General features: G+C 37.7%; 1 protein-coding gene across 5 annotated transcripts in view; it reads right to left on the minus strand.

Moving 5' to 3' along the window:
* Positions 1 to 247: 247 nt before the first annotated feature.
* The window catches only part of LOC125400996 (zinc finger protein 120-like), a 34,459-nt gene continuing 18,285 nt past the window's right edge, over positions 248 to 16,421 (minus strand). For 2 of the 5 annotated variants that reach the window (XM_087902447.1, XM_085684092.2), the window contains 3 exons: positions 5,128 to 5,250; positions 4,867 to 4,927; positions 248 to 3,709 (listed from right to left, as the gene is read on the minus strand). In XM_087902447.1, the coding sequence (XP_087758573.1) occupies positions 2,830 to 3,543 (714 nt within the window). In that variant the 5' untranslated portion in view covers positions 3,544 to 3,709; positions 4,867 to 4,927; positions 5,128 to 5,250 and the 3' untranslated portion in view covers positions 248 to 2,829. Of the gene's footprint in view, positions 3,710 to 4,866; positions 4,928 to 5,123; positions 5,251 to 16,421 lie in introns of all 5 variants that reach the window. The other 3 variants (XM_048435214.3, XM_048435210.3, XM_085684093.2) reach the window with 3 other exon arrangements.

Consider the following 16,421-nt stretch of genomic DNA (forward strand, 5'->3'; position numbering starts at 1 on the left):
GACTGCAAATGATCTCAATGACACTTCTCTGGGTTTAAAAATTAGTTGTGAATGAGTTGTTGGAGGAGTGAGTATGTGTAACTGCTGGAGTAAACAAATACGAGAAAATTTGTAGAAGTATTATGCATAACCCAGAGATAGATCCCAGGTCATCAGACTTAGCAGCAACTAAATGAGGCAATTCTCTGGCATATAATTTTGGTTCTGACAAAGTGTTATAGATGAATGAACAACATGAACAAAAGCCTTTAAAATAAACAAATTTTACTGTTGTAAATATTATTTCAAATTGAATTTGAGCACCAGTGAAATGACTCAGTGGGAAAGGACTGTTGTGTGCAAGACTTGAAACCTAACATCAACCCCTAGAGAACATCAAGCTATGGTATTAGACATACAGTTGATTGCTGATTATCCTATATTATTACACCTATATCAGATAAATAAAATATTTGTTTGAATACACAGGAGGTATTTAATGTTTCTTACAATTTTTATCAGTCATTTTAACATTAACATTGTTAAATTCTCTTGAAAAACATCGCATATTGGGAGTTTATCATCTACCCTTGGACTTGTACTCAAGAGTAAGACAAATGAGGATCATGAGTTCAAATGTGTCCCTGAATCATTACTGACATCCAAGCTAGGATGTATAACAACAAAATCACAAGGGAATTTGTGAAAAGCTGAGAATCAAAACCAGGAAAAGAACCACTACACTTACATGAAAAGTATGATCAAACATGGCTTGATATTTCAATAACCAATAGGACAGTTATATGATGGGTACACAATTTTTATATATTACAAAAGAAAAATACCTACTACTAGGTATAGGCACAATATAAGATGAACAAAAGTCATAGAAAGAATATAAGGACTACAAAATAAACATTAGTAAATGGATTGGCTATACATATAGCACACTTTTGTTACTATCTCAAATGTTTCAAAATAGAAACCACGCTGCAATTATCTTCTCCCTCAGTCTTGAGTGAACATGGTACATAATTTATTTCTTTCAAGGCTATGATGAAAAATATTTTTTCTTGAAGTTAAGAGAACTGTGATAGCTAAAGTCATTAACAAATTCTTCTCATGAATAGGGATTTCTTCTTTATGAGTTTGCTCCTATTTCAGACTTCAAAGTGGAATACATAGACTTTAAAGTATTCACAGCACTGAAGTCATGGCTAGGTGACTAAGAAATGTTCATTCCCAGGAAGAAGGTCAAATTTTTAACAGCTTCCTGTAATTCCTGCTACAAGAAGATCCAAGGTATCAATTATCTCAAGATACATAACACACATTCCCAGAGACACACATACATCATAGAATTACAGTTAAAACAACTTTTTAGTCAAACAGTTTATCACTCATGAACATTTCCTCCTGTAAGCTTTTATTACTGTAAAAGGGAAGTTGAGGCATCTTATCGCTGACTTACAGAGATTTTATTCATCATGAATTGGTTCATGTAAAGAGAAAGCAAATTTAAGCTTGAAGAAAGAGAATTTAACCCTTCTAAGTTGGTGTTATCATTTGGGAAGATATAGGACAAGTTGTCCTGCTGAAAGAAATATGTCACTGAGGGTAGGCTATAAGAATTTACATCCATACACCAGTTCCAGTTCCCACTCTCTGCTTCATGCAGGAGATTAAGGATGTGAGTTCTTAAACTACTGCTTTAGGTGCCATGTCTGACACTTCTTCTAAGAGAGTTTCCCAGAAGAAATATCTGTTGGTGATCTGCTCCCTAAGGGAGTGTCCCATAAAAAGTGTCCACTGCTTCTGTTTTCTTCTGGGCTAAGTGCGTTTCTGAGCAGAGGTATCAGTTGTATCTAGACTCAACTTCACTATGGAGTTTCTCATTGACTCCGGTGAAAAGAGGTCTTCACAGAAACTCAATCCAGAGATTTACTTAAAATGGAAGAATCTAGGAGTATGACTGCCAGGGAGGAAAGGGGCAGCAGAGTACTGACTGAGCATATGGCTCACATAGGCCTTCTTAGAAGCAGAGGTCTTTTAAAAAGATTTTGAAGGTGGAAATTGGTTGGATTTTAATCCCTGATCTTGAACAAGCTCAGAGATGGACTGGATTTTGGCTCATGGATTGATTAGTTTTGTGCTCAGTTGGACAAGCGTAGAGTGTGTTTCCTTCACTGGCCCTATTTGACTTTTTGGCTTTGTTTTCAGGGTGATGTTTCTTTAAGTTGCTCTAGATTCAGGTAGAACGTGGTTTCCTTTGGATCTCATTTCAGAAGCAGGATGTGTTTCTTTGACTGGCTCTCTTACCCATGGGACTTCAGAAATTCATAATTAGGTTTTGTCCATCAGTTTGCTAGTGCAAACAAAATAAAGAGGTATCATAATGCTTGAAGAGATTATTGACACTATCAAATTTTTTTTTCTACAGAATAAATGCTATTGGTTAACTGACTGTAAGTGCATTGGCTTAAGAGCTTGAAAAATAATTTAGAAGAAGCCCTCAGTTTCTTCTTCAGGTAACAAAAGACTATTGTAATATGGAAAAGCTTTATCAGATTGATTACACACATAAAGTGCAAAACATTGCCACACTGATTTTATTTATAGAGTTTTATTGCAGTATGATTTTTCTTGTGATTTTGAAAGACTACACTTGATTTGAAGACTACACTCATGAAATTCATGGAGTTTCTTTCCAGGATGGTTTATTTTATATATTTGGAGATTTTTGTGACAAAGGATTTACCACATAGAATCCATTCATTGTTTCTCTCTGGTATGTGTACTTTTATGCATTTAAAGATGAATAAAACATGAAAAGGCTTTATTACACTGATCTCATTCATACTGTTTCTCTCCAGCATGTGTTCTTTTATGCCTTTGAAGATTCCTGTGAGCTGCAAAGGTCTTACTACACTGATTACATTCATAGGACTTCTCTCCAGCATGTGTTCTTTTATGCCTTTGAAGATTACTGTGGTCTGCAAAGGCTTTACCACATTGATTACATTCATAGGGTTTCTCTCTAGTATGTGTTCCTTTATGCCTTTTAAGATTCCTGTGACATGCAAAGGCCTTACCACACTCATTACATTCATAGGGTTTCTCTCCAGTGTGTGTTCTTTTATGCAATTGAAGATGACTGTGCTGTGCAAAGCCCTTACCACACTGATTACATTCATAAGGTTTCTCTCCCGTATGTGTTCTTTTATGCAATTGAAGATGACTGTGCTGTGCAAAGGCCTTACTGCACAGATTACATCCATAGGGTTTCTCTCCAGTATGTTTTCTTTTATGGTATTGAAGAGCACTATACTGTGCAAAGGCCTTCCCACACTGATTACATCCATAGGGTTTCTCTCCAGTGTGTGTTCTTTCATGGTATTGAAGAGCACTGTATTGTGCAAAGGCTTTACCACACTGATTACATCCATAGGGTTTTTCTCCAGTATGTGTTCTTTTATGCATTTGAAGACTATTTCGATATGCAAAGGCCTTCCCACACTGATTACATTTATAGGGTTTCTCTCCAGTATGTGTTCTTTTATGCATTTGAAGATAACTGTGCTGTGCAAAGGCCTTACCACACTGATTACATTCATAGGGCTTTTCTCCAGTGTGTGGTCTTTCATTCCATTTAAGGTAACTGTCATATGCCAAAAGTTTACAACACTGAATATATACGGAAAGATTCTCTCCAGTTTGAATTCTTTCAGTCCTGCAAGGATAATTGGCACATTTAAAAGCTTTACCACATTCAATACACTTTTGTATCTACACATTTGTATGAATTAGTTTTTCAATATATTCTAAATGTAAAGAGAAATCAGATACTGAGTTTTTATAACTGTGTTTAAGCTTATTTCTTGCTCTTTAATTAGGGGTTGTCTTGCAACTTTGAAGATACCTCTGGTGGTAAATTTCTTTCTTTCTTGACTTACCTTTTTACCTATACAGATTTTTTTTCTATATGATATTTTACACATATGTGAACAGATGTGGATAAACTCAGAGCTTTACCACCTCTTTTGCATTCATAAATTTTCCTATTCTGTTAATCATATTATATTTTCTATGTGAACTAGCACACCCAGAAGTATTTGCATAGTTCTAGAACTCATAGGGCTATTTTGCAGTGTTAGTTTGTTCATGTATTAACAATGATGGTAGAAAACCAATTACTTGTATACTTGAATCAAATTCCACAAGTATATTTTACATGGGGACGAATGCTGATCTCATTGTTCTTAGAGAGAAGTATGCTGCATCTCTCTATATCCCTATGCTCATTTGCATGTATCAAGAGTAATGTATGGTATACATAGTAAAGAAAAATAACAAATAAGTGATTTCCCCATTAAGTTCTTAGGATTTGACTTGCTGTTCCTCACAGACTTGTGGTATTTAGGAACTATGATTTCTCCACAACAACTGCCCCTTGACTCTCGACTCTAACTGATTCTCTCACTAAACTTAGCATGGTCACAAGAAGTATATGAGTAATACAAGATTTACTATGGGCTATTGGTTCAGTAGAAAAATTTTCAGATATACTTATCTTCTCTTCAGTGTGTATAAATTTTGTACTATGAGAAGTAAGAAACAAATGGATTTGGAGATCTACAACAAAGCTTTCATGATGCTATGCCTCAAATGGTGATATCTGTTTAGGTATTATTTCCTTGACTTCTTTCTTTAAAAAAAATGTCAAGCAAATGTCAATCACTTACATGAAATATGGATTTATGAGAATTTAATACTCATAAAAGCATTTAAAGTTGTGCTTATCTACACTGTTGCCTTTATCTAAAAATTCCAGGACACATTACAATTTTATCAGAGATATGTTTTAATTAGCTTGCACATGATAATTACCTTTCAAATCTTCTAAAATTTTGACAATGTTCTTCAGTATTATGATCTTCCCAAACGAATCCTAAAATATAACACCAGAAAATGTATATTATATTATTGAAAACTGTGCAATGTTTAAGCTATTATCTTAAGGGACCTTAGAACTATGACTTCTTTATTCACCTTCTTCTTCTTTCTAAGTCAAATTACAGAAGAACATTATTAACCAAGGAAAAGCTGTCCCCTTATTTTGAAACAAGAAGGAAATATATCTTTACCTACAGTAGTGAGGTTCCTGTAGGTCTCCAACATTACATCTTTGTAGAGATTCTTCTGAGAATGATCCAGCAAATTCCACTCTTCCAAAGTGAAGTTGATGTTCACATCATCATAGGTCACTGCCCTCTAAAATATTTCATTTATGTGTATAATAAAGAGCATAATGGTGACAACATTGTAAATGTATACTCCTTTGACAGCATAGTCATATAATTCTGGTGTTCCAAACTCTTATTCCATGACATAAACAATCACTTAAGAAGGAAATGGAGTAAGAGAGTCACTTTTGTCATTTCTGTGCCCTTTGAATGTGATATCACCTCACAAAAGATCAGTCAATTAACAGAGAGAGACAAGAAAACAGATCAACAGTACATAATGCACATCAGAAAATTTTATGAAGAATTACTAATTAAAAAAAGAAAAATACAATGGACAAACTGGGTGTATTGACTCATGCCTTTAAGCTCAGCACTCAGAAAGCACAGGTGGGTATATTTGTCTCTGAGTTGAATGCCAGTCAAGTCTATAGAATCATGCCCAGGACAAGCGGAAGTACACATTAAGACCCCGTCTCCATTACAAAAATCAGTGAAACAAACATCAGATAGAAAGAATTCGGAGGCTTTTACTGAAGTTATACAAAGAGTTATGCATTCATTCCAGTTCTGTATTCATGTATAATACCAATAACATTTTACTGATGAGTTCAAGAATAAAAATACAAAAATGTATGGGAAAAGCTTCTTCCAAACCTAAGACTCCCTTGGATCTTGTCCTTTCTCATTTTCAGGATTTTGAGGAGGCCACTGTAGTCTCTGCAGCACATGTGAAGCTGGAGGTTCCTCTGGGCCTCAGGCCCTTTTGAATCCTATTCTCTCACTTCTAGGATTTCAGGAATCTAACAGTAGATTTTGTCAGCCTTCCCTGCCCCTCTCTGCCTCAAAAGTCCAGGCTTCAGCAGGCTCCTGTCTGTGCTAGCACCTCTGGCAGCCAGCGATGGGACTGCCCCTCCCCCACAGGTACTGTGATTGGTCTCAGAACCAATGCCCAGAAGCAACCAGCAGGACTGAGGCAAGCAGGAAGGACTGAAAGGCCAGGTACCAAGGAAGGTCACTATCCACTTCTCCTGGATGATAATTGGTTTAGGCGTCACAAAATGACACCTGCTCCAAAGACACACAGCTGGAAACATCAGAGCATTGGATCTGTAGGAGCAGACCTACCAGGAAAGAGCAAATGGCCTGCAGTCCCTCCCCCACCTAAAAATTCAGCTAAAAAAGCTTAAGAAAATTTCATCTGGTTTAAATGCATAAACATGGCCACTAACTGTTTATTTCTAAATTTATGAGTTACTGGCTGCAACCCTTACTGACTGCCCAAGCTTAAAATTTACCTCTAAATGTTCTGGTTATTGAGTTTGATATATAATCGCTTTTTTTTTGCCTTCTCAGGACACAGTCTCAGTTTGGTACAAACTTGTTCTGCTATTACCCAAAGAATGGTTATCTTAATTTCTATACTAAACTTAACAAATATGATTAAAGGGTTTTATTTTGATACTAAAAAACTTCAATTGACTAAATCTGACAGGAATGTAATATAAAGTCCTGGTCTTACAACTGCTGCTAACATGTTACAGACTGTTAAGAAATACAAGAGTTAACTTACAAATGACAAGCTGTTTCTCATAGTCATCCTAAGTACTGATATGATTAACTGCAGAGATAAGCCTTACCTTGTTAGTCCCCTGTGTGCTTAGGGCAAATCCTGGTGGAAAGGGCTGTCTGTCTACTCAGATATAACTAATGGAAGACAGTCCTCAAATGCTTAGAGATCTGCAGAAAATCTACTGTTTTACTAGAAAGTTTTATTATAATGCCAGCTCTAGAGAGCTTCTCTATTTCCTCCAAAGAAGAGAGATGCACAGAGAAGATATCAACTCAAAACTGGCTCAAAAGTGGCAGCACTAGCCACTGAGCAAACCTGCCTTTCACCTCAACTACCGCAAAGACTCTCTTCATTAGGTGAAGAAAAAAGGACACTGGAAATCGATTGCCTCAAGTTTTCTAAGGCAAGAGGTAGGCCATTTCTCCCATGAGTCCTTACTCCACAGAAACCTATGGAATCTTCTGCGACCTTGTGAGCCTATCTTTGCCAGCCTAAAGATGAATGTTGCCCTATCACCTGCCCTCAAGGACCATGGAGGACCCTGGGGTAGCTGTCTAGGCAGACAGAAAGTGAGTCTCTGTTGTTTTTTTAAATAGATACCTCAGGTAAAATTTATTCCTCTCAGAACTCTGATGCTGTTTGATGACTAATAGCTTTGCCAGCTTAGAAGCAGCAACCAAGGCTTCAGCTGCCTTCTCAATTCTCTGTAAGATTCAGGTCACAGGTCTTTCTCTCTTTGAGCCAATACAAAGTCTACACACAGTTCACCTTGCTACCAGACTCAGAGAGAGAGAGAGAGAGAGAGAGAGAGAGAGAGAGAGAGAGAGAGAGAGAGAGAAAGAGACAGAGAGACCAAGAGACAGAGAGAAAGAGAGATAGGGAGAGACACATAGAGAGATAGACAGAGAAAAAGACAGAGAGAGACAAAAAGACACAGAGAGAGAGAGAGAGAGAGAGCGCAAACTCACAAAACACATTTTAGTGTAACTTCTTACCATTCGTTTGTTTAAAGGAACTTTACCATGACTGCTCTCAGTAGTCAGCGACCTGTACATACTAGTAAAGTAAATAAAAGTTGTTTTATGATACAAATCTTAAGATAGGAGGATCTAAAAGAGTTTGAGGATCCAAGAAAATATTTTAAAGTGCGAAAAAAAAGTGACTTAAGGTGTGTAAACAAGAAAGTTCCAGGGTACGAGAAAGTGACTTGAGATCTGTAAACGCAAGTTATAAAGGTCTGAGAACAAAAAGGCTTAAATGTTAAAAAAATATTTTAAAGTGTTTAAGAAAATAAAGCATGTTTCAGATTTCTCTCATTATGCTGCTGTAACATTTAAGACTTCAAAATTTTATAGTCTTAGCATTAATTGGAAAAATTCTAATAAGCTATTAACTGAGCTCTGGCAGAATACTACCACTGTCATCAGAGCCACAAGCTCAAGATTTCACATTTACTTTGGTATTTTCCTAACTACAGGCCTCAAAGATGCTTTCCATTGTCCAGAAATCTTTCACAGCTTTCTGGATATAAAAAAAAAATAGCGTTTTCAACCAGATTCATTTCTGGCATGAGTATACTGGCACTTCCACAATGTAAATATCAGTAAAGATTATATACAAGAGGATGCTAATATGTCTAAAACTAATATCGTTCCATAAACTTAAAAATTCATGCAAGTTTCAGAGTACTGAAGAAGTCCTGAGACTTCAATCCACTTCTCACAGACCAAAAGAACTCCAGATAAGTACATCATAAGTTCCCTACCTGTCTGTTCCTAAGGATGTTTCTCTTCCTCTCCTGTTCTGAGACTGTGCTCCTTTCCTGAAAGCTTCAATTGTAAGGTTTCCTTTAAATTCCTCAATTTTAATGCTTGTCTCTGGTCTATATTTGTCCTAGCTGGGTTCCATTTGGCTGACAGACTCGTCTAGGCATCAGCTGCTGACTACAACCTATGACCCCGGAATTGCTAAAAGCTGACATGGACTGATTCAGTTGACAAGAATGCAGTTTGTCTCCAGCTGGGTCAGATCAGACCTTCCTGTTTAGTGCCCATTATTCCCTGTTTATCTTTGAGTGGCCTTCCAGCCTTCCTGGTCCCTAACATTTGATGCCTTGTTTCAGCTTGAAGCAGCTACAGAAAAGAATACATTTTCCCTGTCCCCAGACCAGGCTGAAAAAAAGGTCAAGTCAGAGACATTAATCAAAAATGAATCAAAGATTTGATTCTAGCTACAAATCAAAGGGGGAAATGAAGAGTCTAAGAATAAGAATACAAAACTGTAGATTCCAAAAATAAGAATATAGAAATATAAACTTGTAAGCCTAGGAGAATGAGAGCAGGCTGTCAGCAGTTTGCTCAGAAGCTTGAGGATTAGCTATTAACAATGGGATTTTTTGCTTTACAACCCATAACTCTATTTACAAGGCCAAAGCATCTCCCTGCAAACTGAGAGCTAACCTACGGATATGAGGTGAGTCAACTTTTAGGAAATAGATATATGACCTCTGGGTTATGCATTATCCCTGCTATGGAAAACTGGCAGCCTAAAAGGGGAGACCACAGGGCTTCAGTAAACATTGCCTAAAAGTACCAAGAGAGAGAGCAGATTACTAGTTTAACCAAAGACCTCTGTTAATAGAGACTGTAAAATAAGGCAATCTATATCTGAGTTTTACCTTGACATGTAAAAATTTCTTTGTTCAGACCTAATGCTTGGTGCCCCTACTATAAAAAGATGGGTTCAGAAACCTGCCTTTTGCCACAGCCTAACAAACACCATCTCTGGCTGTGGTCTCAGCTAGCTGATAAGCTTTTTTTGCTCCATGGAGATTATTTATTTATTTTTTATTTTTATTTCTGGATTCTGATTTCTGGTTTCTTGAATAAAGTTTGCTTCTGGTTTATTCTTTCTTGTTTCCAAGCCCAACCATGATGGGTGATGCTGAAAAGTTTAATTTCTTAGTTGTGAAGGATACTAATGAACTTGGAACACAGGTGAAGAAGGTTTTGAATGAAGTAGCTTCCTGAGACTATTAATCATTTTGCTCATACCTTCCCTAAAGTGAAGGTTTATATGGATGAAGTCTTATCTCTAAGGCATCTTGATAAGCTTTCATTCCATAGCAATGGCCTTCTCTGTAATGGTAATAAGCATCTTGATAATTCTGGCTGTTTCACACAGGACTGAAACTACCTTTTCATTTTCAATTATTTCTGTCCCACTTGTTCCCTTTTCCACTGTACACCTGAATGAGTCATCACTGATAACCACTGAACAAATTCAATATTCCATTTAAGAAATTAATTCAGAATATTTTAATTCTGTCATACTAAATTTCCAGAGTGTAGGCAGAACAAGAAAAATCTTGGAGCCAAAATATCACACAAATGACCTCAGGATTAATTTTTCTTTTCTGGGGTTTATCTATTTCCAACTGAAATCCTATGATCTCAGTACCCACTTTCTGCATTAGTCTTAACATTTCCATTTCCCTGGTCCTACAAGAACAGTTATTTATGTTCAGGTTTCTATCTGTATTTTTTGAATGACATATCACCTTACAAGAGAAATGTCTATTAACAGAGAGGGACAAGGAAGCAGATCAACGTACATAGTACACATAAGAAAACTGTCGGAAGAACTAGTAAATACTAAAAGGAAAAGTAGGATGGAGAAACTGGGAAACCTGCCAATCCTACTGCAGTTTCAGTAGAACTCTGAAACACAGCTTACACCAATACTGAGGGGACCTAAGAGATAAGTGAAGAGCCACGCGGTGGGATGCCCCACTCTCTAGGTCCTTCACAGTGTGGCAAAACCCCTGGCTCCTCCCCCAACTCCCTAGGCTTTCCTAGCCACCCAGCAGGGAGTTCTTTTTGGCTAGGCTGCCCCAAAACACAAACCCATCCAGCCTGATAACCACCCCTAAACCTGCCATTTCTCCTGCAGCTTCAGTGGAACTCTGACACACAGCCTGCTCCAATACTGAAGGGACTTAAGAGGTGAGTGAATAGCCACATGGTGGGACACTCCACTCTCTAGGTCCTCCTCAGTGGGGGAAAAACCCCCGGGCCCCTCCCCCAAACTCCCTCAGCTTTTTTAGCCAGTCAGCAGGGATTTCGGTCTGGCCAGGCTGCCCCCAAACACAAACCCATCCAGGGTACTAGCCTCACCCAACCCCAAAACCTGTCTATCTTCCTGAAACCTCCAATACTGCAGGGACTTAGGAGGTGAATGAACAGCCACAAGGCATGAAACCCCACTCTCTAGGTCCTCCTCAGTGGGATAAAACCCTGGACCCTCCCCCAACATCCTTTGCTTTTTCTGGCCAGCCAGCAGGGAGTTTTCTGTGGACAGGCTCCCCCAACATCCAAGCCCATCCACTGGAACCCCAAAGTTACTAGCCACACCCCACCTAAGAGCTGACCTAAGAGCAAGCATTGTTAACGCTTGCTATAACAATGAGGTGACCAAGAACCTGCTACAATACTGAGAGGATTAAGAGAGCAAACTAAGAGAGGAGATCAAGAGAGCAAGGTTATGGAGGCTTCAGAGGCTTTCTTAGACAGAAATTGACAGTACAGAGTAGACAAAGAAAAACTCCCAAACACTCAGACAGCGACTGCAAAGATTGGACCAAGACACAAAGACACTGCAGGCCTCATTTGAAGGAAAAGATGGATAGGTGCCAATTCAAGAATTCCTTGAACAACTTAAAATGCAACATAGTAACACCAGAACCCAGCGGTCACACAACAGACAGACTTGATCATTCTAACCCAGAAGAAGCAGAAGAAAATGACTGAAAACATATCCTTATGAAAATGATGGAGACCTTTAAAGATGAAATAAAAAACTCCCTTAAAGAAATGGAGAAGACAAACAAATAACTGGAAGAAATTAACAAATCCCTCCAAAAAAACCAAGAAAAAACAAACAGGTGAAGAAAAAGAGTTCAAAACTTGAAAACTGAAATATAAGCAATAAAGAAAACACAAACCAAGGAAATTATGAATATGGAAAATCTGGGAAAATGAACAGAAACTACAGAGACAAGTATAACCTATAGAATACAAGAGATAGAAGAAAGAATCTCAGGGACTGATGATACTATAGAGGAAATGGACTCATTGGTCAAAAAACCCCCATTAAATCCAACAAATTCTTAACACAAATCATCCTGGAAGTCTGGGACACCATAAAAAGACCAAACCTAAGAATAATAGGGTAGAAGAGGAAAAAGAAGTTCGGGTCAAAAGCACAGAATATATATTCAAAAAAAATAATGAAAGAAAACTTTCCCAACCTAAAAAATATCCCTATGACACTACAAGAAGCTTACAGAACACCAAAGAGACTGGATAAAACAACAACAAAACACCCCCTCACAATATAATAATCAAAACACAAAGCATACAGAATAAAGAAAGAATATTAAGAGCTGCAAAGGAAAAGGGACAAGTAACACATAAAGGTACACCTATCAGAACTACACAGAAATTCTCAGTGGAAACCATGTAAGCCAGAAGGTCCTGAATAGATGTGCTGCAGACACTAAGAAACCAGATGCAAGCCCAGACTACTATACCCAGCAAAGCTTTCATTCACCATCGATGGAGAAAACAAGATATTTCGTGACAAAAACAGATTTAAACAACATGTATCCACAAACCCAGCCTAACAGAAAGTACTAGAAGGAAAACCCAACCCAGGGAAGCTAACTGCAGCCACAAAACACAGGCATCTGATAACCCCCCCCCCCACCAGCATAACTCAAAGAAGGGAAATACACAAACACTACTACCAAAATATGTCCAGAATTAAAATCCACTGCTCATTAATATCACTTCATATCAATGGAATCAATTCACCTATAAAAAGACACAGGCTAAGAGAATGGATATGAAAACAGAATCCAGCCTTCTACTGTATACAAGAAACACATCTCAACCATAAAGACAGGCACTACCTCATAGTAAAGGGTTGGGAAAAGTTTTTTCAATCAAATGGACCTAAAAACAAGTGGGTGTAACTATCCTAATATGTTTTTTTTTTGAGGTTGGATATTTATTCAGTGGGTAATGGAGGAGAAAGGAAGAAGGGAAGAAGGGCAGAGACAGAGACAGAGACAGAAGGAGAAAGGGGAGAAGTAGGGAAAGGCAGAAGATGCTTCTTCAAGAGGGAGACAGAAAAGGAAGGGCCGATCCTAATATCTAACAAAATAGATTTCAAACTTAAATCAGTCAGAAGAGATGGAGGATACTTTATACTCATAACAGGAACAATTCATCAAGATACAGTCTTAATCCTGAACATCTATGCCCCTAATACAAGAGCACCCACATATTTAAAAGAAACATTACTAAACTTAAATTGCATATCAAACCCTACAAACTAACAGTAGGAGACTAGCGCCTCTTTTCATTTAAGATTCATTACTATAGGTTTTCTTTCATAGATATTACACCACATTCCCCCTTTTTTTCTCTTCATCCCTTCTCGTATACTTCATGCCAACTTATTCCTTGAAAAGTGGATTTGAATAAGTATGCTGAAATATATGAAGACAGCTGATGAGTCAATTCTTTGTTGGCTGCATGTATATGATTATAGAGCTGATGATGCATTAGGACATAAGAAATTATTCATTAGTGGTACAGAGGAGAGTTCAAACTTGTATAAAGAAAATCACTATTAAAAGTGAGTTTTCTGGGAGGCCTTAGAGATGTCCGTGAATTGATATCCAGGTTCTTTTCATTTTGAGTAGCAAACAGGGCAGTAGAATAATCTTATATTAAATGGATAAAATAACCTGACTTAAAGCAACCTTTGGGGAAAATATTCATTTAATTCCTCATTTTATAGTATATAACTATCAAACAAGGTGTTTTTAAGCCAATGTCCCTCAAGTCTTATTATGATTAATAAGATGAAATTCTTTCAAATTCTTAAATCCCACTCTCTTTAAAAATTCCAACATTTAAAAAGTCAACAATGTCTAAAATGTGTATTATTTGAAAAACATGAGTAAAAGTTCCCTGTTTACACACACAAAAAAAAAAGGAAGAAAAAGGGCATAGCAAATAATCAAAGACATTTAAGGAAACCCAAACAGGAAGCTATGCTCCTGTTCTTAATCATATTCTGGACTCTCACGGACTGGAGAAGTTCAATATTTCAGGCTTTGCCATCCCTAGCACACACAACTTTCCTACTACACTAGGTCTGTTCCACAAATGGAACTGTCCTCGGCTATCCTATGGTCTTAGGATCTACCACACCATCAGGTGTGCACTGTAATTAGTGTCCTCTCTGCAGGTGTTTCAAATCTGTTTCAAGGTCATCAGCACTCCAGGAGTCCTTCAGTCTTGGGTTGCCAGTAAAGACAGCAAGGCAGAAGAATCCCCAGCAAACTCCCGAAGAGTCTGTGCTCTAACCAGACAGCAAGCCAGCATAGTTTCTATTTCTTCAACCTAATTGTTGTTGATTCTACTATTAACATGATCATACTGTATCCATAGTCAGGAGGCAGAGAATGATAAATGTTGGTCCTTATTACAAAATCCAGTACCAAGACCATGTAATGCTATCAATGCTGGAAAAGAGAAGGGACTTCTCATATCAAAGAACTTAATATATAAGCTAATCTCTCATAAGCACACCCCAGAGAGTAACATAATCTAGATAAGCCCTCAAAGGTGGGCTTGGAAGAGTTTCCTTTGCCTGAATCTGGGTCTCACCATGTTGAAAATCAATACCAACCACCAAACTAAATTAATAAAAAGTTCCAGCATGTCTGTCTCTGGTGGTGGCTCCATGGCTTCTCTCTGACTCTGCTCTTCTTCCTCCCAGCATTCAGCTTAGTTTTCCCCACCTAGCTAAATTTTGCCCTGTTATTGGTCCAAAGCAGTTTCTTTGTTCATTAATGCTAATCACAGCATACAGAGGGAAATCCCACATCACATGAGGAGCAGGTACACAGTCAATGTATAATATGATGCTATCAAAAGGAAATAGCAGAGTTTCTCATATTTCCTTTCTAAAGGAAATATATCCTGCACTGACTTAGAGTTTCAATTGCTGTTAAGAGACACCATGAACATGGTAACTCATATAAAGGAAAAACATTCAATTGGGGTTTCTCACATTTTCAGGTCTGGAAATTGTCATCATGGTACATGGTGGGATGCAGGCAGACATGTTTCTCTAGAAGAATCAAAGCATTGTACATCTAGACTCACTGGCAACACAAAGTGGTCTGGGACACTGGACATTCCTTGAGCATACATGACACCTCAACGACCACCCCCACAGCGACACACTTCTTTCCAACAAGTCCACAGCTACAGAATCAAAGACAGCCTTCTAATAGTGCTACTCCCTATGAGTCTATGTGGGCTAATTATATGAATACAGGTACTAAGTATTTATGTCGTCCTGTGTGAGGAAACAATGAACCCATAATATTTAAAAAGGCTAAAATTATAAGTTTGTTCCCACACCATAATTTAATAAACCATGAAATTTTGGTGGGGTCCATCTAAGATCCTCTGATAGACTACAGGAAGTATCCATCTTACATACTGATGTGGGAATAATGACAGGGTTATTCCTTATCCTCGAAAAGGACAGGGAGGCTAGGAAGCACTCCTTCAATACCAGTTATGCTTTTGAGATGCCTGTTTTAAGAACTTTGCTTCTTGTACATTTAAAATTTCCCCATATTTATGTGCCTAAAATATGTCATACCATTATAAATTCCAAAGCGTTCTAGTGTATTTTTGTTATTCATGGTCAAATACATATGTGAATCAGAAACCTAATTCTAATGAGCATAGTAAAAAAACATGTCTTTTAGATATGTAAAATAGTTTAGTCAATAGCAATACTACACCCAACATTACACCTGATAAACAGAAGCCTGTGACATCACTCCCTCACTCACGACAAGCAAACACAGTCCTAGAATGTCATGACACACACTAGACTGTATATAAGCAGAAAGCAAGAACAATGCTCTGCCCTGTACATATGGAGAGATGTACAGATTTCTGTTAGATTCACTTGACCTTCAGCTAACATACGTAGCACAGGTGAGCAGCCTGGATGGAGGAGGCTTAGGACCTTAGTTAGGAATTGAGTGTGTGAACCGTGTGTGATGACCATCAGCATAATAAAATATAACATTTGTTACACTAACTCCATATGTCTCCCTTCTTGCTCATGATATTACATTTTCCCCCTACTTCCTCTCCAGTATTTGTTGTCAATTTTTGGTGGGTCTTTGCTATTCTGACTTCAATTACCACAACTCTTGCCAACAGACAAAAACCACAATTTATAGAAATAGGAATAATTTATAATACCAGCAAACAACATAATTCTGACAATAGCCAGTATAATTATATTTTTACATACAAAATAGCAAATGCCTCAAGACAACAGTTGGGTTTGTTTACCATATAATATTTCCAGTCTTACCAAAGAGCTCAGCTGTAAGGATCTGATCACACATGCTGTTTCAGGAATATTCCAAGACTCTAGCAATATCTGAAGTCTCAGAAGGCAATGGGGGCATCATGGAAAGTTCTTTAAAACAGCTGGGCACTAGAAAGTGTTTGGAA

Source organism: Myodes glareolus, chromosome 27, assembly GCF_982192425.1.
Source record: "Myodes glareolus chromosome 27, mMyoGla1.1, whole genome shotgun sequence".
Lineage (NCBI taxonomy): Eukaryota > Metazoa > Chordata > Mammalia > Rodentia > Cricetidae > Myodes > Myodes glareolus.